A 22,865-nucleotide genomic window follows, 5' to 3' on the forward strand; every position below is an offset into this window, starting at 1 on the left:
AGTAACTTAGTACAGAACCTAATACCTAGCCCCTTTTTATATAGTAAATATTAGTAGGAGTACATAGTAAAAGTAATAGAGAGCTAATTAGTATACTATCTCTTAATAACTAGCTGCTTAATATACTAATACAGATATATATATAAGAGCCTAGGTAGTAATTAGAGTTCTACTTAGCTTTAAGTTAGAAACTATAGTTAAGTTAAAAAACTTTTAATAAACTAGTAATTTTAAAAAGATAGCTAGGTGATAATAGTTTATATAAATAAGCTAGTATATAGGTATTCTTTATACTTTAAGAGTTAAAATTTTAATACTTTAATTCTTTATCTATTTATCTTATTATATATTTCTATACTACTATAATTATATTAAATTAATGATATAATTTTATTAGTATAGCCTAGGAGTTCCTACGCTGTACCTTATAGTATACTAATAATTAAAGTATTAATATAAGTAATTACTAGTATTAGTATAGTACTTTAAGTATTTCTAGTAAAATCCTTAAAAACTAAGTTAAGTAGTAAGAAAAAAATAGAAAGTATTACTTAGTATAATAGTAATACCTTTTACTTAAAAGATAAAGATATCTTATAGTATCTTTAAGTTAATAAGAGAATTAAGGTATAGCTTTATAAAGTTATAGTTTAGCTCCTTTATATATAGGTTCATAGGACTAATAAAGCTTTCTTTAATACCTAGCTTGTCTAACTTAATAAGCTTACTACTAAGTAGTATAATAATACTACTTTAACTAAAAATTAAAGCTGCTTTAAGCAAGCCTTTATAGATTTTAGGTATACTACCTAGAAAAAGAGAATTATAGTAGTAATTTAAAAGGTATAATACCTTACTATAAGGCTATATAATTAATATAACATAAGGACAAAGCTAGCTAACTTTAAAGTAGCAGTAGTAGAATTAGTAACAGTAATAGTAATAGTAACAGTAATAGTAATAGTAATAGTAATAAGAAGTAGAGAGTTGCAACTAGATTAAACTTTAGTTGCTGCGGTTAGTATAAATAATAAATACTAATAAATAATTTAAATGTATATATAAAGATATAATAATAAGATTACATATTAATCTCTGTTCTCTAGAGAACTAACTTATTTATAAAGTTACTATACCTTAGTTCTACTATATCTTTTCCGTCTACATGTATTAAAAGTATAAAGACGCTATTACTTAAAGCTTATAAAAGTTCTTTGTACCTTAAAAGTAACAATCTAAATACAATATCTGTTTCTCTATTTATATAGTTTTATTTTATTTCCTACTAGAATATTTTTTACTAGTTATCTATATCTATTAGTAGACACTAGCTATTCTTTACCTTTTTTTTAGTAGTAAAGTAATAATTAGCAGGTCGAAATAAGTTATAAATAGTAATAGCAAAGTACTTTTAATATCTTTTATAAAATCTTTTAATATCTAAATAAGAAGTAAAATATAAAATTAGTTATAACTTAGCATAGTAGTAAACTAATCTATTATCTTAGGTTTACAACGTATTTATGCTTCTAGTGTAAGCAGATAGACGTAATATAGTAAGAATCTAATATAGTAACTTAGTATAGAAGCTATTACCTAGTCCCTTTTTATATAGTAAATATTAGTTAAAGTATATAGTAATAGTAATAGAGAGTTAATTAAAATAGTATTTATTTAATAACTAGCTACTTAATATACTAGTGTAGATACGTATTTAAGAGCCTAGGCAGCTGTTAGTTAAAGTTTATTTTAGTTATAAACTATAGATTATATTATAAACTATAGTTAAGTTATAAAGTTTTTTTAATTAACTAGTAATTCTAAATATATAACTAAGGCACCTTTAAAGAGGGTATAAGTAATAATAGTTTATATAAATAAGCTAGTATATAAATTTCCTACGTACTTAAAGAGTTAAGATCTTAATACTTTATCTATCTATTTATTTATCTTATCTATCTTATTTTATCTTTTTTTTATAACTAAGATTATACCTAACTAATAATATAATTCTATTAGTATAGCTTAGGAATTCCTATACTGTATCTTATAGTAAACTAATAATTAAAGAATTAAAGTAAGTAATTACTAGTACTAGTATAGTACTTTAGATATCTCTAGTAAGATCTCTAAGGACCTAGTTAGGTAGTAGAAAGAAATATAAGGAATTACTTAGTATAATAGTAATATATTCTGCGTAAGTAATCTAGATATTAAGTAGTATTTTATACTTATAAAAGGCTTAAGGTAAAGCTTTATAAAGTTAGAGTTTAGCTCCTTTTTATATAAGTTTATAAAGATAATAAGGCTTTCTTTAATACCTAGCTTTTTTAACTTAATAGCCTTACTACTAAGTAGTATAAAAATACTATTTTAACTAAAAATAAAAGGCGTTTTAAGCAAGCTGTTATAGACCCTAGGTATACTGCCTATAAAAGAAAACTTGTAGAAGTAATTTAGCAGGTATAAAACCTTACTACAGGACTATAGGTAGCGGTAAGGGCAACAGTAATAGTAATAGTAATAGGAAGTAGATAGCTAATAACTTACAACTAGGTTAAGCTCTAGCTGCTGTAGTTAGTATAAACATACTATAAGAACTTATAAGCAATTAAAACGCGTACGTAACTAAAATAAAATAATAACATAACACACTAATCCCTGTCCTCTCGGGGTAAAATAATCTATATAAGTAGTGATGTTATATTATATTACTTAAAAGTAAGTATAAAATATAAAGTATAGTTTTTTTATTTTAGGGTGAAGCTTTTTTATAGGAAGGTCTATATTAATTAGATAGTTCTTTCAATTCTAAGCTTTTCTATCTTATTAGGCTTAAGTATAATATTTATAATAATTTTAGTCTAACTAAACGTCTCTAGAGAATAATAATTAAAACAATACTAATAATTCTTTTTCTTTTCTTTTTTTTTAAAAAGTTTATTCTGTTTTTGTATTAGACACAATTCTTTTAACTAACTATAGTAGTAAAACTTTAATGTAGTAATTACGTTTTATTTTCTTATACTATAACTATTGCTATTACTCTTACTATTATTATTATTCTAATTATTGTAATTACTATTACTATTAGCTTGATATACACTGGCTCTATACTTATATATCTTAAATCTAAAGCTAAGTATTTAAGTCTTATATTTCCTAATAAATATTTGCAATTCTTAGTCTTTATGTTATTAACTTAAAACCTACTTTGGCTTATATTAAATAATATTTTTCCTAGTAAAGGTAGCGAAACAATGTTAATTAGTAGTAGGCTAATAGAATTAAGATTAATAGGTACTAATAAAAGCTAAAAGAGTATTTTAGTCTAATATAAGGATAAGCTAAACTTTAATTAAATATAGACATAATTTAAGTGCTCTATCTATAATAAAGTACTAAAAGACCTTATTTATTATTTTAGTCTAAAGTCTTACTTTAAAATAAAGTAAAACTTCTTGTTTTATTGTACTACCTAGTAAGATCTTAATAAATTTTAATTGATAATTCTAAAGTAATCTACTAATATAAGTAATAAATTACTTTTATTCCTGATAACCTTGCTTACTATTATCTTACAATTTAGTATATTTATACCTAGTCTTCTAGGGGATGTATATTATTTAGTAAGACTGTAGTATAGTACCTTAAGCTAGAAGCTAAGAAATAGCCCTTTTATAAATAGTAAACCTTAGTAAAACTAAAAAAGAATAGTAATAAATAGTAGATTAAGTAATAAATAGTAATTTTTAAATAGTATATTAAAAAACATATAGATCTAAGAGCCTAGGCAGCTTTAAATTAAAGTTTAGTTTAGCTATATACCTTAGTTTAGATTAGAAGCTTTTCTAGATCAAAGAGATAAATATATTATATTACTATTGTGTTTTAGTTAGGTACGCGTTTTAATTACCTATTAGCTCTTGTTATTTATACTATTTATATCGGTTAAAGTTGAATATAGTATTAACCTTCTACTTTCTATTACTATTACTATTACTATTATTATTGCTATTACTGTTACTTTAACTATTACTAGTCCTTATACTACTTATAGTATATATAATTTATATACCTACCTAATTACCTCTACTAATTATTTGTTCTAATAATAGTATATAAAATCTATTAAAGATTACTTAGTATAACTCTTATCTAGATTTAGAGTATTTCTTTCTTACTACTTATTAGTAAGCTAGTTAAGTTAGAAGGGCTAAGTTTTAATAAAGCCTTATTAGGCTTATAAACTTATATTACTTAGGGTTATAGCGTATTTGTACTTATTATTTAAGCAGATAGACGTAATATAGTTAAATAATACTATAAAAACTTTAAATAGAACTAATACCTAGGCTCTTTATATATAGTAGATACTAGTAAAAGTATATAATATTAGTATTAAAAAGCAGATTAATAAACTATCTCTTAGTAATTTCTTACTTAATATACTAGTACAGACGTATATTTAAAAGCCTAGGTAGCTATTAGCTAAAGTTTAATTTAGTTATAAACATTAGTTTATATTATAAACTATAGTAAGGTTATAAAAACTTTATAATTAACAACTAATCTTAAATTTATAACAGGTAGTATTAGAAAGGGCCTAGGTAATAGTAGTATATATAAGTAAGCTAGTATATAAAGATCTTTTATACCTTATAACTTATTTAACTTTCTTTTAATTTATCTTTTATCCCGTCTAACTATAACTAAGATTATATACCTATAATATAATACTATTACTAAAGCCTAAATATATAAGTACTGTTTTTAATAGTACTTTAAGAAGGTATAGATTACTATATACAATCTTTAATACTATTAGAGTACTTTAGATATTTATATTAAGATTATTAAAAACCTAACTAGATAGTAAAAAGAGATTAAGGGTATAACGTAGTATAATAGTAATTTATTCTATATAGAAGATCTAGATATTTAGCAGTATATTAAGGTAAATAAAAGGCTTAAGGTAAAGCTATTAAAAGTTTGAATTTTAGTCCTTTTTATATAGGTTTATTAGTCTAATAATACTTTATTTTATACTTAGCTTTTTAAACTTAATTAGCTTACTACAAAGTAGTATAATAATACTAATTTAACTTTAAATTAGAGCTATTTTAAGTAGGCTTCTATAAACTTTAAGTATTATAAATTAAAAATAAGATTAGTTGAGGTAATTAAGTAGGTATAGAACCTGTATATACTATTAGCAGTATAAGAACTAGTAACTGTTAAGGTAATAGTTATAGTAACAGTAATAAAAGCAATAGTAATAGCAATAGTAGTATAAAGTAGAGAGCTAATACCTTATAACTAGGTTAAATTTTAGCTGCTGAAGTAAGTATAAGTAATAAGAACTAATAAGTAATTAAAACGCAAGCGTAACTGAAATATAATTATAACATAACATATTAATCTCTGTCTTATAGAGTAAATAATGTTTCTTAAAATCTACTAAACTTTAAAGTTATAAAAATCTATTTAAAGCCTTTTATTTACTTTAAAGTATTACTAAGTTACTAATTTATTATATAATTTATTTAACTATAATACTAAGTAATACCTTTTATCTTCTTCTCTTATCTAGTTTAAATATTAAAAATCTTATTAGAGATATCTAGAGTACTATAATAGTATTAAAGATTTTATATAGTAACTTATACCTTATTGAAGTACTATAGAATACTATAGTAAAATATTTAAGGTTTAGTAATTATTTTAGGTTTATAGCGTATTTAGGCTTGTAGTATAGGTAGATAGACGTAATATAGTAAGAATCTAATATAGTAACCTAGTATAGAAGCTAATACCTAGCCCCTTTTAATATAATTAATATAAGTAAAAGTATATAGTAAAAGTAATAAAGAGCTAATTAGCTGTCTTTTAATAACTAGCTACTTAATATACTAATATAAACATATTTTTAAGAGCTTAGGTAGCTATTAGTTAAAATTTAGTTTAGTTATAAACCCTAGTTAATCTTAAAAACTAAAGCTAGGTTATAAAAACTTTTTATTTAACTAGGAATTTTAAATATATAATAAGCAGCTTTAAAAGAAGCTTAGGTAAGAATAGTTTATATAAGTTAGTTAGTATATAAAGATTCTTTATACTATAAGGCCTTCTAACCTATCTTTTATTCTATATTTAGTTTTATTTTACTTCAACTAAAATTATATACTTATAATATAATACACTTACTAAAGCCTAGATATTTAAGTACTATATTTTATAGTACTTTAGTAAGGTATAGATTATAATATATAATCTTTAATACTATTATAGTACTTAAGATATTTATAGTAAGATTTCTAAGGACTTAACTAGATAGTAAAAGGAGATAAAGGGTCTTACTTAGTATAATAGTAATATATTTTATAAAAAAGATCTAGATATCTAGCAGTACTTTAAAGTTAATAAAAAGCTTAAAGTAAAGCTTTATATAGTTAATGTTTAGCTTCTTTTTAAAAAATTGTTTTTAAGGCTAATAGAGCTTTTTTTAATACTTAGCTCTTAAACTTAACTAGCTTATAATTAAGTAGTATAGTAATATTACTTTAACCTTAAATAAGAGCTACTTTAAGTAAGCTTCTATAAATTTTAAGTATTATAATTAAAAAATAATATTAGTAGTAGTAATTAAGTAGGTATTAAACCTATATATACTGTTAGTAGTATAAGAAGTAACTGTTAAAGTAATAGTAATAGTAATAGCAATAATAGTAATAGTAATAGCAATAATAGCAATAGTAATAGCAATAGTAATAGAAAGTAGAGAACTAATAACTTGTAACTAGGTTAAACTTAAGCTACTGTAGTTAGTAAAAAAAAAAAAAAAAGAACTAATAAGCAATTAAAACGCGTGCGTAACTAAAACATAATAGTAATGTAATATATTAATTCCTGTACTTAAAAGAAGGTTTAGTAATAGTATTATATTTAAGTTATATAATTTAAGTTTAAGACAAGATAGTATTAAATATAATACATAAGATAGTTTAAATATCTTAAGGTATTAAGAGTTTTTATATACTAGCTTACCTATATTAAGAGTTTATATAGCCTAGTTATAGTTTATTATCTAAACTAGGGCTTATAGCTAAATTAAACTTTAACTAACAGCTACCTAGGCTTTTAAAAATATATTTATACTAATATATTAAGCAAAACGTTGCTAAGAGATAGTTAATTTATTTCTTACTACTATTGTTATCTACTCTTACTACTAAACGTTTACTAACAGCTGCCTAGGCTCTTAAATACGCGTCCGCCCTAGTATATTAAGCAGAATAATGCTATAAGAGAGTTAATCTGCTTTTTGATACTATTATTTTATACTCTTACTAATATTTACTGAATTTAAAGGGGCTAGGTATTAGCTTCTATACTAAGTTACTATACTGTAGACTTACTGTGTTATATCTATCTGCTTATATAACAAGCATAAAAACGGTATAAACTTTAAATAATATACTCTTACTAATATCTACTATATATAAAAGAGCTAGGAATTAGCTTCTACACTAAGTTACTATACTGTTGTCTTACTGTATTAGATTTATCTACGTACACAATAACAATAGATACGCTATAACTCTAAAGTATTAAACTTTAGTTTATATTATAGACTTTAGTTAGGCTATAAGAAATTTTAAAATAACTTATAATTAAGTAAATATTTAAGTATATTTTAAGAATATTTGCTAATAATAGTTTCTAAAAGGAATTTAATATATAAACTTTATTTATATTTTTAAGGTCTTAAACTACTATTCTTAAATATTATATATCTTATTTTTCGAAGTTTAGATTATTTTCTTTTTATATAAAGCTTATTTTCAAGACAATATCTTTAAGCGCTATAAACTATAGTACTCTAATAAACTAGAAACAACTATATATAATTCAAAATACTATTATAGTACTTTAATCTCTATAGTAAGATTACTAAACACCTTACTAGATAGAAAAGAAGAAATAGGGTATTACTTAGTATAAAAGTAATATATTTTCTATTAAAAATCTAGATGTTAAGTAGTGCTATAATTTTAATAAACGCTTAAAGTAAAACTTGAAAAGTTAAGGTTTAGTGTATTATTAGATAAATATATTAAGCTATTATTTTAGGTTTATAGCGTATTTATGCTTGTAGTACAGGCAGATAGACGCAAAATAGTAAGCATCTAATATAGTAACTTAGTGTAGAAGCTAATACCTAGCCCCTTTTTGCACAGTAAACATAAGTAGGAATACACAGTAATATACTTATTTTATATATAAATTAGTACTAGAATTAGTAAATCTATCTAAACTAAGTTTATAAATATTATATACGTTTTAGTCACTCTAGTATATATTTTACCTAGTTTTTTTTTAATTATATAGTAGTCTTTTATAATATACTAGAAATAATAGTAATTCGAATAATATTACTATTATACTAGGCTATTATTTTAACTATTCTACTTTTTAAAGTAATAAAGTAAAGAGTACTCTAATTAAGCTTTTTATACTAAGCCCTAATACTAATAATCTTGGCTATAAATTCTTTAGCTAGGTTATTAATATTAGTTATTAAAGTAGTTAAGGTCTAGTTTAGCCCCTAACTAAATTTAAATAGTAGTTAGGTATTCTTTAAACTACTCTAAGTTTCTTAGGTTAATAAAGGTATAAGTAATAGTAGTATACTTTTCTAAACCTGGCTACGCTTCCTAAGTAGCTAAAATAATATTATTAACTAAGCTGTTATTTTACATTATATTAAAAATAGTAGTAATACCTAAGATACTTAAGAAAAAAGGTTTCTTATACTAATTTTATATAGAGTTTTTCTTATCTATATAGTACCTACTACTTTAATCCTAATACATTATAACTCCTAAGATAATAGAAGTAACATAAATAAGTTATTTATAACAATTATATATTTATTAGGCTTAAGTAGCTAGGCGTTAACGTTACTAGTAAAGTAGTTAAGGGTAAGCTAAAGTATAAATGCTTTTATTAGGCAAAATATAAGGGCTATATAATATAGGTTAATTTTATAAGAGCTATCTTTCTATTTAGTACCTTTACTATGAAAAGCTAATAAAATTTATATATAGAATCTCTAAGGTTTTATACTTTATACCCTATTAAGTTAGACTTATAATTAATAGTTAATTTCTTTTTGGTACGTTTATAGAAATAAGTTATACTTTTATTTATAACTAAAGTTTACTTTAAGGCCTAGTAATATTAGCTAGCGTAATAGATATACTTAAAAAACTCCTAACCTTATTTAAATAGGTGTATCAAAAAATTACTAATACTAGAAAATTAGGTAATATAAGAGTAAGAATTATTTTACTTAAGGTATTTGGGAGCTATAATTTTATATAAATAGATATAGATTATCTTAAATTACTTATTAGGGTACTAATAGTCTTTAATTTATAATTTCTAGTATAAACTTATATAAATTTATATTGCTAAGTAACTAAGAATTTTATAATGCATTATGTATTATACTACATATAAAAATACTTTTAAGTAGGCCTAGGTTAGTATTATTCATAATTCTAGATTTGTATTATATTTATACTTAAAGTACAAGCAGATAGATGCAACGCAGTAAGAATCTTATATTATAACTTAGTATAGAAGCTAATACCTAGCCTCTTTTTATACAGTAAATATTAGTAGGAGTAAGTAGTAAGAGTAATAAAAAGCTAGTTAGCTATACTTTTATAACTAGCTAATTAATATACTAATACAGATATATATTCAAAACTCTAGATAGTAGTTAAAGTTTAGTTAAGCTATAGTTAAGTTAAAAAGTCTCTTTAAAAGAGAAGTAATTATAATAATATAACTAGGCAAAAGTAAATTATATAAATAAGCTAGTATATAAATATTCTTTTTGCTCTTGAAGTTAAAACTCAAATACTTTATCTTTTTTTTTATTAATTTTATCTTATTTTATTTTACTACTAAAATTATAACTAACTAATAACACAATCTTATTAGCGCAGATTAGGTATAAATACATTATAAGTAAGAAGATTATTTTTAATAAAGGTTACCTTAAAAGAGACTTTACAAAAGAAGACTAGAACTAGACAATAGCCTTTAGTATATAATAAATAAGATATTAAAATAGAAAATAAAACCTTAATAAACTATATTCTATTTATATATATGTAGTTAAGTATAGGTAGAATACTGAATTAGTAAATTATAAAAAAATAGAATAAAATAGGTTAGTAACTAGATAGTAAAAAAAATTATTTTAAAAAATTAGAAGCAATCCTTAGTAAATTAGGTTTTACAACGTGTATTTCTCTTGATTTTAACTTAACTATTATATTAGTATTACAAAATTTAACGTTTAAATACTATTAAAATTAGACATACAAGTTCTAAAAGTAATTAAAATAAGTTAATACTTTATATTAAAGTTAATAAATAATGTATTTCCGACTATAACTTATTTAATAAAAGTCTATTTAAAGAAAGTAGTAATACTCTATAGTAAACTAAGTATTAAAAAATATAAGTTTAAAATTTTTTATTTAAAAGTTTTGCAAAAATCTTAATAGTAGTTAAAAGTCTATTATTATTTTTTAAAATCTTTAAAAATGTAATTACTAATTTTTAACTAGAGTAGGAATCTTATAAAACTATTCTAATAATTATTAGATTTTAAAAAAAATAGCTTAGTTTAAGAGTAATAAGATCTCTCTTATTAGCTACCTACCTTATTGAGTTAATCTAGTAGCTTTTAAATAAGTTAAATATCTATTAGAAGAACGTCTATATTATAAGATAGTACCTTATTAAGAGGTAGCAGTAAGTAAAGCTGGTATAGAGGCCTTAATTAGATATATATACTAGTTATAGAATTTATTCTATAATATAGTATTAATAACGCTACTTTATCTATACTATAGTATAACAAGAGAGTAATAGAACTTCAAGAGCTCTAGACAAATACTAGTAAGCTATTACTTATTATATTGTTTTAAATAAACTACTTTTATTACATTTATAAATATAAACTTTTCGAGTTTAATTTATAGTCTTTAGGACCTTAATAATTATACTAATCTTTGAATTTAGTAAAATAGTTCTTTATAAGTTGTGTTTTATAAAAATAACTAAATATAATAAAAACTTTTTAACTACTCTATTATTATTTCTTACTTATCTAATTAAGATCTTTCTATTTTTAATAACTAGGTCTGTATTATTTATTTCTAACTAGAAACTTAGCTCTATTACTCTTTATAACCTATCTTATTAGCTTATTAGTACTTTTACTTTCTATAATTAAAGCTATTATAAAGATAGATTAATTAGATAATAATCTTAATATATTTTAACTATATATAAATACTTTTCTATATAAAGCTTAGTTTAATAAATTAAATTTAGTTCTAATAAACTATAGTTAATTTTAATACTTCGAGTACTCTTAGTCTTAAAGTTAAAGTATTATATATACAAGATCTTGAAAATTCTAATTAATAACTTCTACTTCTAGAATAGTATAAACTTTCTTGAATTACCTATTTTTATTATATAAGTAGTTATTAATATTTGAAATCTTAAATATAAAGCTTTACTAAAATAGTAGTTTCTATTTAAAATATACTAGAAATCTTTAAATTAAGGGTTACTCTAAATTATAAAGTATAAGCTAATTAATACCTTTTATATTAAACCTAATATTAGACTTAAAGCTTAAGAACTTTAAAACACTAAAGTAGAAAAAGAAATAGTATAAAAGACTTAAGAAAAGCTTTTACTATATACTTTTATAAACCTTATAGAGCTTTATAGTCTTTTTTAGGATTTAGATACTAAATAGGTAGAATTAAGCGTGTTTATAGTTCTTATATTACTCTAGGTCTTAAAATTAAATTTATAATACTACGGTATAATTTAGCTAGATTAGTAGACCTACCTATATTACTTAAGTAATAACTACTATATCCTTATAATACGCCTTATACTACTTAGTATTAGTAAAAACTTACATAGGTACCTAAAAAGTATAATTATATAATAACAAGAGGATAATAAATTTAATTAAGAAAATAGGGTATAGTAGGTATATTACGTTGTAATATACTAGCTTTTACCTCTTAGCTTATTAATATTAAAAAAAGTACCTTAAAAAAAGACACTAGTCTATTACTTATTTATCTTATATAAATCTTAATACTAATATTCTATCTATACTGTACTATAATACTACTATAACTAAATCTTATAAATACAATTTAGAGATTATAAGAAATAATATATAAAATATAAGATACTTAGTGTATTAAAGTCTAACGTTATAGGTATTATAGTAACATTGGTATAAAAATTACAAACTTTCAAGATGTAGAGCTTAGACTTTACCGGGCTTAGCTTAATCTAGTAGTTATATTGTAGTTTTCTTACACTTGAATTTATTGAGGTTGTTAGTTGTTTTTACTCTACTAAATCCTCAAACAGCTATGTCTAGTAGGCATTGTCCTGTCTGTAGGGTCACGGTCTCGATATAGCTGCATGAAAGACTCAATGTACAAGTTGCTGCAGGGCATCTTGTGCTCGTCTCGTACTATCGTTGGGGCTATCTAGGGGCGGCATCACGTCCACCATTTGCCGTAGCGCTTACTCCGTGGTTCTTCCTGCTAACAGGCGAGCCCGTAAATAGCATACTGTCGGTCACTGATCTCCCTATGGGTGGTCTAGCCCCACTTGGTAGGTCGAAAGGGCTTGCGTTGTTGTGTGTTGATCCAGGAACACCGAGGCGATGCGGCGTTGCAACATGACTGTTAGGCTCAGACAATGGCAGTAGCTGAGCAAGTGGATCGTGAAGAAAGATTGTAAGCAGCTGCTCAACGACATCACGCAATCGATCGGGCTGTGCGTGCAGTGGCTTCTCCAAAATATGCTTCCGCTAAATATGTTAGCTCGCGCGGGAAGTCGAAGAAGGTTATTCAGCTTACCAGAGCAAAGGCGGCACCTTTGTATGTCTGATGATAGATCAGCTTATACTCTTCGTCCTTCGCTTCTTCAGCCGCAGGCTCGTCATTACTTTGCCAGCTCTCTTCAGCACCAGGTCCCACGGAAGCGCGGCGAGACACAGTTTTCTTCCGTTGTTGTAATCCATGCATACGCATCGCCGCCATGACAACTCTTGAAAGTGTCTCCTTATTCTTGGACTCGGTCGTGGGCTCTTCAGGTTGCAGGGGCACAGTGGCGACATGCGATAGATTGGAGCGTTTGACCTGAGGGTCAGAAGGGCCCTTTCTGCTCAATGGCCGGGCATCAGAAGATAGACTTGGCGAGCGGGAGAGGGGTCGTGACGAGGGGCGAGAGAGAGCTCCCTGGGCGGAGGGCGGTCTGGAGTCTTGGAACGGTGACGCTCTGCTGTCAATGGACAACGACTTGCGGTGGGCATACGACCCCTGTGACTCGCTCTGCCTGGCGACCGCAGCTGTAGCCGCCATGGCCACGCCGCCTGTGCCCCGAGCCTTTCTCCTTGCCATGGTGGCCTCTGCAAAGATATCCCGCTTTTGTTTGGGGGACCCTGGTGCTTTGTGGAGCTCGCATGGTGGCGTCAAGAATTGGGCGTTGACTTCCACGTCATCTGCTGGCGAGAGATGGGAAAGTTCTGGAATGACATGCTGATACAATCGATCGGAAGACAGGGGCAGTGCATGTACTCGTAACTCGGGTATGCGCTGCGACTGGTCGTGACAGGCAGCAGAAATGGTGCCGTAGAAGACTATCTCGCTCACCCTGGGCCTTGCTGTGTGCGCTCCTTCGCTGTCAACTTGCACCAGGATGCCCACGGGCGACTGTGAACGCGGACACGTCCACCACTCTGTTGCTTCACCTGCGCCTGCCGACACAGGCGTGCTCAGCAAGATGGTGTGGAACCACGCTTCCGTGGCTTCATCACTTGTCCACACATCCAAGCTGGGCCCCGCGGCGAGATACAGAGGGATTTGTACGGTGTCGACCGTGGTAAGGAAGCGTAAGATAGCTGTGGGGGACAGTGGACTTGATACACTGGCTGGTAATGCGAGGCCAACATCTACACGCTATGAGTTTGAGGCTTGCGTGTGGAAAAGGGTGATGACTCTATACTTTTAATTGATTCACCGTCGGGTAGCAGGATATCCCCACTCCAGATATCAGACATGGCAGTGGTGGTCAGTTTCTTCCGAATGCCCCACACAAGGTTAGACGCGTCGCGTCAACTAGCGTAACGCGTCCTGACATCACAAGCACGAAACTCCCCAACCTGGATTGGTCAGCCAATGCCGCCAGTTACCACAAAACACACTCGAGCTTAGGTTCCCACTTACCCCACCAATCCACTCATCACACACCCCAACAAACCCATCGTTCCCCCATATCCCCAATGGTCCCACTCTCTCGTCCCCACCTGCTTGCCCACCACACATCTGCGCACATGCACTCGCCGCCATCATCATGCCCGCGCTCTTCCTCGTTCCATACCAGATTGACGCCATTATCGCTACCGCCATGAACAAATCCTTCGCGCCGTATAGCACCATGATGCAGTCCATAAGTTCGGCGTCTGCATTGTTGGTTGAGGAGACAGTGAAGCCAGATAAGGAGTATCCTAAGCGTGGGTACACTATATAAGTCACGCCAAAGCCGAGGAAAACCATGCTGAAGAGAGTGGAGAGGTAGCGAAGTGAGGAGTGAGCGTACAGTATCCCCAGCTTTTGTATGACCCAAGGACGCACGCCTAACGCTAAGATGCGAGGGCTCGCGTCCCAAGTGCACCGCGTCCGGGCCATGGCTTTCGGCAGCAGGTTTCGTAACATCAGTCAAAACCCAGAAAGTCTTGATCTCAGATGACAGAATCAGTCACTTTAACTGATGGTGTTTGCGACAACAAGCTCACAACAAGGTTCTCATTTACTTACTATGGCGAAGGGCCTATGTTTTGCATCTCTATGGATACGGCTATATCAATGAAATGTTACTCAACTAGCTAACATCACCTTCGAGCATAGCAACCGTTTAACAAGCAATGAATGTTTGGCCGCGCCATGATTCAAGTCCACGATGTTTAGATTCCGCTGGCAATAGCTCCCGTTCGATCGCTCGTTGCTCTACCGCACGATGACCTGCTGCGTGCGTTGGTATCAAATGATTTTGCTCCCCGGCTGATGAAAATTCGAAAACGTAATAAGTAAGCGAACCACGGTTCGTCAGCCTTAAGGCTTTCAAAGTGCCCAATGAGTTAAATGCAAAGATTTCACAAAAGAATCTACCTCTGGTCTCAGATTTGTGGAAACAGGACCCTTCTATTCAATAGCAACTGATGTCGATGTCTTTTGAAGTCGTAGCACTTGTTCCCTCGACAACAATCTCTCTTCAACCCTTCCTACATGATGGGCAACATGAACAAGCCCGATTGTGGAACCAACATAGACGATGAAGTCTATAATTTACCTCTTCACATCGCCGCAATCTGTGGGTAACTTATAAGCAGGCTCGTCGAAGAAATATCTAACTTCTGACTAGTCATTGTTTTCTTGGCTTCTATCACTGGCGCTGGATTTCCGGTGTTCGCAAGGAGAGCAAAATGGATGAAGATCCCGCTGAAGGTCTTCTTTGTTTGCAAGCACTTCGGGACAGGCGTATTGATCGCTACAGCCTTTGTTCATGTAAGCACAGTTCTCTATTCGCTCTTGTTATGCAGGACTAAGGACAGCAGCTCGTACCCACCGCTTTCGCTTCACTTACCAATCCCTGTCTACCAAACCTCTTCACGAAAAGGTTCACTGCTATGCCTGGTGCTATCATGTTGAGCTCATTATTGACGCTTTTCGCCATCAACATGTGGCTCGATACCAGAACAGGGGGACATAGCCATGGAAGCGCAACTGGTCTTGAATTTGCTGGGGATCTTGCGCCATCAGACATTGAACCTGGATTGAGAATTTCTGTTCCGCATCAAGGCCGTCATGACTCCAACAAAACCACCAATGTTCGGGATGCGGATGGAAATTGGACTCTGGTCAATATTCCACCTCCCAGGGCAGACGTGGATGAGGATGTTGAGCATGAAGTAGATCCATTGATACTGAAAAAGCAGTCTCTTCAGATCACGCTCATCGAGGGCGGCATCCTCTTCCATTCGGTCTTCATCGGCATAACTGTCTCCGTTACAGCAAACGGTTTCATCACCCTTCTAATCGCCATCGTATTCCACCAGATCTTTGAGGGTCTTGGTCTTGGATCTCGTATTGCTGCCGTACCTTATCCTAGAGGAAGCTGGAAGCCATGGGTACTTGTCACCGCATATGGAACAACCGCTCCAATCGGTCAGATCATTGGACTTGCTACTCGAAGCACGTATGATCCAAATAGCGCGTTTGGTCTGGTCCTCGTTGGTGTGTGCAACGCCATCTCCTCTGGTCTTTTGATATATGCTTCTCTTATTGGTCTGCTTGCTGAGGATTTCCTGTCTGAGGAAGCGAATCGTACTCTGACAGGCAAGGACAAAACTGCAGCGTTCTGCTTTGTGCTTATGGGTGCAACTGTTATGACTATTGTTGGAGCTTTCGCGTAAGGGCTTTCCAGGCGCTTTCATATCTTCGCATGACTAACAATAAGCATGGTACTTGGTTGAATTAAGTAGAAGTAAGAATTCCATGATATCTGTCACAGATCATACTCATCATGCATAATCAGCCGGTACGGGGGTAACAAGACGACAGATGAAGATATATTGTATATGGAATGCCCAAGTGCCTGGACGGTACCGATCCCCTCAGAGCGACAATTTTGTCTGACATAAATTACGAAAAACAGCAAAGACCAGAAGTTGATGACGCGTAACAATCTGGACCTGAGAAAAATCCTTGTAAACCGTGGCTACAAGTCAAACCCTGCAGATTGAACCTCTTGCCCAAAGCTTCGCGCTAACTACCCACATCTCCCGTCCCGCATTGCTTGGACTTTGACCATACCTTGTCCGTCCAGGAACCCACCATGTCGTTGCCCACATCCCGACGCTTCGTGGCGCAGCTCCTGGAAGCTCTGTCTCTACTACCACAATCCGATGCGGAAAATCCGCTCAATGCAGCATCGGAGCCGGCGAAGAAACAGCTGTTGAGCTTGCAGGTTCTGTTTCCGAATGAGTTTCTGCCTGCATTGGATTTGCTGGATCGACGACTGGTTACGCGGTTCAGGGTGATGGATGAGCGGGAAGGACCGCGGGTGCTTTGTGAAGAGGTCAAAGACGAAGCGGGCGTGCAGAGGCCATGTGACGAGCCCTCTAAGTCGACAGACAATCACACAAGCAACTATGAAACCCCGCTGCAGCACAACCCACACGACACGATTTATTACGTCCGCTCCGCCCAACAACGCTCCTCTCGCTACAGCGCGTCTTATGATACTACGACGTCCTACGAAGTCCGCCTCCAATCATGGAACTGCTCGTGTCCTGCTTTCGCCTTTTCTGCGTTTCCAGTCATGCACTCTGAATCCCCCGATCTCAGCTACGAGCCTGCAAGCGAACCGCGACCACATGAAGATACTGTGCATGGAGAAGGGTATGCTATGGATGCGACGAAGCGAGACTTGACTTGGGCTTTCGGCGGAGCAACCCTCAGCTCCGATATGCCACCTGTATGCAAACACATCCTGGCTTGCGTGCTGGTGGAGGAGTGTCCTAAGACTTTTGGTGCCTTTGCGCAGGAAAGCACGGTTTGTGTCGAGGAGGCCGCTGGGTGGGCAGCGGGATGGGGCGATTGACATGATAAACTCGTTCGAGCATGTGGAAATTCGAAAGCCCGGGATGAGTGAGGTGAGTACCGCCGCTCTCCTATACATCACATCAATTTCTGCTCCGCCTCCAACATTGCAGCGCTTTCGTGCAGATCACAGGTACAAATTGATAAGGTGATACTCATCAGTTGCATGTCATGTGCTTGATCATATCGAGTCTATAATGTCGTTATGCCATGGAAGACAGGGCGAGCAGCCCCACACTTGACCCAGTCCTTTTGAGGGTCTAACAATGTGGTTTGGCGCCCCGGCACGCTGTCGTCCCAGCTCATTCCTTCTCTACTCAGCTCTTCTTCTTCTCCTCCTTGCCCTTTTCTTTACCGCTCTCACCCTCCTTGACCTCGCCATTTGTGCCGTCAGCTTTCTTCTCCTTATCACCGTCCTTGGCGTCGTCCTTCTTCGCCTCCTTGTCCTCGGCCTGCTGCTTGTTTTGTATCTTGTTCTCAATCAGGTCGTGGAAGGCAGTGATAGCGCGGATCAAGCTTGACAGGTAGATGGCCATCAGCTGGTCGTTTGTCTTGACGCTCATAGCCCGTGCAAGTTCTCCGTTCTCTGTCTGGCCTGCCGCCGCGCCGCCCAGAGGTGTAGCCTTGGGTGTTGACAGGTTGGGGAGCAGGTTGAAGACGTCTTGAAGGTTGCCGAGGATGGCGTGGTTGACGGGTAGGTCTTCGTCGATAACCTTCTGCAGGTACTGGCCAATGTCACGCAGCCGTAGGTGCAGGCCTTGTAACGATTGCAGTTGTGAGGTTATGCGGGTGGAGAGAGTGCCGACGGCGACGTCGCGGATGTCGCGTAGCAGGTGCTCGACGCCGATTTCTTCTGCTTCTTCCGCTTCGATCACGGAGGGTGTGTGGACAAATGTCTTGGAGGTTGTTGTGCCGTCCTAGAGATGTAATTAATATGCATTGCCACGACATGCGGAGGCAAGAAATGATGTGACATTAAGAGTGTGACGTAAAGAACGTGGTGACTCACATCCTTGATCTCCTCGACAGCAAAGTAGGCGTCGGTCGGCACGCCCACCTCTTTTGGCTGCACGTCGATGATGACTAACAGCGGGTGCGGCGTGTAGCGCTTGAACAGCTCGTTGATCTCCAGGTCCGAGGCGCGCAGCTTGGGCCCTGTGTGGTACCAGCCGATGAGCTTCTCGCGGGCGTTGACCTTCTTGAACATGTCGTTCATCGACTCGACGTAGTTGTGGTCCAGAAACCATACCGAAGGGTCCTTCTCGTCCTCCTCGAACGGCACGGCGAAGCTGTTGGACACGCGCACGTTGTGGCCGTCATTCTGGCCCAGCAGCACGCCGACGACTCGCTTCCGTGTTCCCTTGGCCTGGCGGCCGTAGTGGTCTGCTGCCGAGAGGAGCACCAGAGGCGCGACCGAGACGTTGCGGGTCACGAGTGACAGCGTCTCTGCTGTCGTGGCGGGCATGGTCGATGTGTCCGTCTGGGGGCGGCGGGGTGTCGTGGTTGTGGTGGTGGTTGTGGTTGTGGTCGTTGGCGGTGGTGTTTGTTGGTGGCGGGCGGGCTTGTCGTGGTGCTCGCTGTTGCGGCGTGCGGCTCTGTCGAAGCTTTGGAATTGCCCAAGCTTCCACGCTAGTGCGTCAGTGAGCAATCACTCCAACGCTGAAAGCCAGTGTACAACGAATAGAGACGTGTGTCCAAGCAATGTATTCCAACATAACAAATCAATCGTGCAAAGCATCTGGTATCTGGAGAAAGTAATGTACATGTCATGACAGCAACATGCTGCCATGTATTATCGAGCATGATCCCGTCACCTCGTTCCCGACCGTCATCCACCCATAACCCCCCAAAGCAAAACAACAAAGAAACACAGCGACGACTACATGGTCGCTGTTGGGAAGTAGTACGAATCCCAAAGGTACTCGTAGTCTTCGATAACACCACCCGCAATGTCCAAGAGGGGCTTGCTCTTGAGCGTTCGCGTGACCGTGTGTATCCAGGACCTGCGCCTTGTCAGCTCATGTCTTCTACAATCTCACCACAGCCGACTTACTTGGTCACGTTTTCATAGAAGGCGCCTCGCATCATCCACCATCCTAGCGCCCACCCTCGCTTCTTCAACTCGTCTCGCTCCAATCCAGTCAGGCCCCGCATGCCACCCGCGAGTCGTTCCTGGAAGTCCTTCTTGGCCAGCTGTCGTGCGCCGTACTCGATGCTCACGCCAATAAGCCATGGTCGCCAGCTCTTCCGGTCGCCACTAAAGTGCTGCATAGCTAGCGCGTAGGCGACAGGTCGTAGGATGTACAGCGCTTCTGCCAGCTCGCCCTTTCCACTCACTCGATGCAGCAACGCCTTGGGAGGCTTGATATCGTCGGCTGTGAGGACCTTGGACAAGAGGTAGTTTGAAATGTCCGATGGATCGGGCAGACTGGGCATCGACAGCCCAGTCCGTGGCATGGTCCAGTTCTCTGCCTCGACCGAGCTTTCGCTAGGCGGAGTGTCCATTCCGTTTGCGCTTGCCGATGTGTCTTCGAGAGAGCTGGGGTCAATCTCCCTCTGCGGCAGCGGGGGCGAGAGTAGCGGACGCGAGTTTGTCAAGCGCAGCAACAGCAGCCGGCACACGGCCTTGACCATCTCCAGCAAGACAATCACGCGCCAGCGCATTTTCTCGCCCTTTCTCTTTGCTGACATCTCCCACAACAGCTCCGTGTACTGTATCATCTGCAAGACAATCGCAAGGCGCTTATACGTTGGCGACTTCTCCGTCCAGAACTTGGTATAGCGGTGGTGTGGGGTAGGTTGGTGGCGACGCGTGCCTGGCATCTGCGCCATAGCCTTAGACAGGAGAGAGTCATGATAGAGGGCGAGGAGCTGGACGCCGCTGTGTACTGTGTGGTCATCAGCCTCCTTTCTGGGCCAAGCGACGGACTGGGGCGCGAGACGTACAGGACTCGGACGCGATTTCAGACTCGCGGAAGCGACCTGCACTCGATAAGCTTCTTCCCCAACGGCGCGTCGGCGGGTCGGGTACCTGGTATTATATACGTCAGCGATCGCAGCGCCGACTCGATCTGCGACACGGCACTGCTGTTCTTGGCGATAAAGTCCGAGTACATGTCCAGCCATCGCGACGGCTGCGACAGCACTTGTGTTGTCGTCTGCGTCGCCTGCTTGTACATGGTCGGGTCCTGCACGTCGAGAGGGCGGTGTTGGCGCGACGGGGGATATCGACGAGTGAAGTCATGGACGTCGCGTGGCCTGCCGAGGTCCAGCCATCAGCCTTGCACCCAGCCGACCCCAGACATCCTTCCGTCTTGTCTGGTCCCCTGCACGCCGCGGCCATGATTCCCCGCACGCCCAAAAGGATCTTCTACTTACTCTAGTACTCTACAGTTAATCACCAGTTGAAGAGACGCTACAAGCCGATATAGAACTACACCTTTTGTCTCGTCTGTGTGGACACATCTGCACCACTGTGACGCCTCTGCCTGCACATTGTCTCTGCTGAAATACACATATGTTCTGTACGGAGTAGGATTGGACGAGTCACAAAGGATCACGGTAGCACGCTCGAGGATCTCCACACACAAGCTGTGATAAAGAGGACGGCCCTTGAACCAGAATAGGGAAAGGTTTGTCAGACATGTGATCACGCGCACCAAAAACACGCGGTAACGTTCCTTCGTTGCATACCATTCCGATCTTCGACCCACGTCTTAACCCTCCTGCTGCTTCTCACAAGCCCATGACGTGGAATCCTGAACAGTACCATTGACAAGACACGTCTTACCCACTTTCCTGGATCCGTGACACCGTCACTACACTCACACCACCATCGAACATATATCTGCACATTATGGCCTCCTCCAATGTTCCTCCCAACAAGATGTTGCCTGTGCCACTAGTCCCCATTGTGGATAAGCATCAGGACCTCTTCGCATCGATCAACGCCTTCGTGCACGCTTACATGTCGCAATACGATAACTCGCATGACTATCAGCACATCCTCCGAGTCCTTTCCAACACAAATCGCATCTATGCCGCGGAGCTCAAAGCAAATCCATCCGTCTCGTACGACACCACGGTTCTCTTCCTCGCAGCTCTTCTCCATGATGTGGGAGATCACAAGTATGCGAAGCCCGGTGAGGACGTTGAGAACCAAATCAAAAACACGATGTTGGAGAAAGGCGCAGACACAAACCTAGCAGTGACAGTTCAGACCATTGTCAAAAACGTCAGCTATACCAATGAAATCCGCAACCCAGAGTCCGTTGCTGCAGTCATCTTAAAACACCCCGAGTTGGCAATTGTACAGGATGCAGATCGTCTGGATGCCATTGGCGCTGTAGGTGTGGGACGTTGCTTTTCCTTCGGTGCGGCCAAGTTCCCGGATCAGCCCATGAGTAGGGCGATTGATCATTTTGAAGAAAAACTGGTCAAACTGGAGAATATGATGAAGACTGGGGCGGGGAAAGAGATGGCAAAACGGAGAACGAAAGTACTGGAGGACTTTCAGAAAGAGTGGGAGGCGGAGGCGGATTTGAGCTTTGGGTTCGAGTAAGCTCAGGAGGCCACGCCCTCGGAAACACTCATGCTTAGCCATATGACGCATTATGGGTGGTGGGGTCACTCTAAAGTAGACTTGATTGATAGTGAGCAAAGTGCCTCTAAAGCGGTTGTCCTCGCTCTGCTACGGGATCGTGGTCTTTTCGATCCCACGGCTAAGTTGATCTGGCGTGACTAAAGCTATCGCTCTGAATCTAATAGCATACGTCTGCTCGACTTCACAACTATCTACAATTGCGTGCAGTTGCTGGGACGGTCACAACCAGCGCAGCATAACGCATCTCTGTCTCTCGAGGCTTGTTCAAAAAGCTACCATATCGTACGCATTAGGTGCACCATCATCTTCCCATCGAGTAACTCTTGTAAGAAGAGCGAATAGTGCCATGCTGCTAGCGATATCACCCATATCTACGAGGAAACAATCATCACTATGACTAGCAATATCTGGTGCGGCAGAATCCATGGTTCGAGAACCAGTTACATGTTAATTGTAGCTAGTTTGCA

At 36.0% G+C, this 22,865-nt stretch overlaps 7 protein-coding genes across 7 annotated transcripts; 3 read left to right on the forward strand and 4 right to left on the reverse strand.

Moving 5' to 3' along the window:
* Nucleotides 1–12,324: 12,324 nt before the first annotated feature.
* On the reverse strand, nucleotides 12,325–14,226 carry P153DRAFT_431873 (uncharacterized protein). The gene is made up of 3 exons (XM_033672933.1): nucleotides 14,140–14,226; nucleotides 12,993–14,086; nucleotides 12,325–12,943 (listed from the first exon to the last, which is right to left on the reverse strand). Exons 1-3 carry the CDS (start codon nucleotides 14,192–14,194, stop codon nucleotides 12,614–12,616), a joined length of 1,479 nt encoding a protein of 492 aa, XP_033523460.1. The 5' UTR covers nucleotides 14,195–14,226; the 3' UTR covers nucleotides 12,325–12,613.
* Nucleotides 14,227–14,447: 221 nt separating this feature from the next.
* Nucleotides 14,448–14,735, reverse strand: P153DRAFT_265152 (uncharacterized protein; the record flags this gene model as incomplete). The annotated part of the gene is made up of 1 exon (XM_033662860.1): nucleotides 14,448–14,735. A coding segment is annotated over one exon (288 nt), but the record flags the coding sequence as incomplete, so codon positions are not given.
* Nucleotides 14,736–15,422: 687 nt separating this feature from the next.
* P153DRAFT_317653 (Zinc/iron permease) lies at nucleotides 15,423–16,606 on the forward strand (the record flags this gene model as incomplete). The annotated part of the gene is made up of 3 exons (XM_033665029.1): nucleotides 15,423–15,504; nucleotides 15,556–15,698; nucleotides 15,749–16,606. 3 exons carry the CDS (start codon nucleotides 15,423–15,425, stop codon nucleotides 16,604–16,606), a joined length of 1,083 nt encoding a protein of 360 aa, XP_033523462.1.
* Nucleotides 16,607–17,011: 405 nt separating this feature from the next.
* Nucleotides 17,012–17,796, forward strand: P153DRAFT_341551 (uncharacterized protein; the record flags this gene model as incomplete). The annotated part of the gene is made up of 2 exons (XM_033665927.1): nucleotides 17,012–17,256; nucleotides 17,296–17,796. The coding sequence occupies exons 1-2, from the start codon at nucleotides 17,029–17,031 to the stop codon at nucleotides 17,794–17,796; spliced, it is 729 nt and encodes a 242-aa protein (XP_033523463.1). The 5' UTR covers nucleotides 17,012–17,028.
* A 316-nt stretch (nucleotides 17,797–18,112) lies between these two features.
* P153DRAFT_291637 (putative 26S proteasome regulatory particle subunit Rpn8) lies at nucleotides 18,113–19,260 on the reverse strand (the record flags this gene model as incomplete). The annotated part of the gene is made up of 2 exons (XM_033663780.1): nucleotides 18,113–18,712; nucleotides 18,805–19,260. The coding sequence occupies 2 exons, from the start codon at nucleotides 19,258–19,260 to the stop codon at nucleotides 18,113–18,115; spliced, it is 1,056 nt and encodes a 351-aa protein (XP_033523464.1).
* Nucleotides 19,261–19,674: 414 nt separating this feature from the next.
* P153DRAFT_292410 (peroxisomal membrane protein pex16) lies at nucleotides 19,675–20,974 on the reverse strand (the record flags this gene model as incomplete). The annotated part of the gene is made up of 4 exons (XM_033663834.1): nucleotides 19,675–19,798; nucleotides 19,849–20,683; nucleotides 20,742–20,777; nucleotides 20,827–20,974. The coding sequence occupies 4 exons, from the start codon at nucleotides 20,972–20,974 to the stop codon at nucleotides 19,675–19,677; spliced, it is 1,143 nt and encodes a 380-aa protein (XP_033523465.1).
* Nucleotides 20,975–21,681: 707 nt separating this feature from the next.
* Nucleotides 21,682–22,356, forward strand: P153DRAFT_292600 (uncharacterized protein; the record flags this gene model as incomplete). The annotated part of the gene is made up of 1 exon (XM_033663841.1): nucleotides 21,682–22,356. One exon carries the CDS (start codon nucleotides 21,682–21,684, stop codon nucleotides 22,354–22,356), a length of 675 nt encoding a protein of 224 aa, XP_033523466.1.
* Between the last annotated feature and the right edge of the window lie 509 nt (nucleotides 22,357–22,865).

Source organism: Dothidotthia symphoricarpi, assembly GCF_010015815.1.
Source record: "Dothidotthia symphoricarpi CBS 119687 unplaced genomic scaffold P153scaffold_11, whole genome shotgun sequence".
NCBI classification, from domain to species: Eukaryota; Fungi; Ascomycota; class Dothideomycetes; order Pleosporales; family Dothidotthiaceae; genus Dothidotthia; species Dothidotthia symphoricarpi.

What these genes read in the sequence shown, in the direction of transcription:
- P153DRAFT_431873 (XM_033672933.1), bottom strand. Translation starts at nt 14,194, where the DNA reads ATGTCTGATATCTGGAGTGGGGATATCCTGCTACCCGACGGTGAATCA. An exon ending in CGACGGTGAATCAATTAAAA is followed by an intron (nt 14,087 to 14,139) that starts GTATAGAGTCAT and finishes CATAGCGTGTAG; the next exon opens with ATGTTGGCCTCGCATTACCA. An exon ending in AAGGTGCCGCCTTTGCTCTG is followed by an intron (nt 12,944 to 12,992) that starts GTAAGCTGAATA and finishes TAACATATTTAG; the next exon opens with CGGAAGCATATTTTGGAGAA.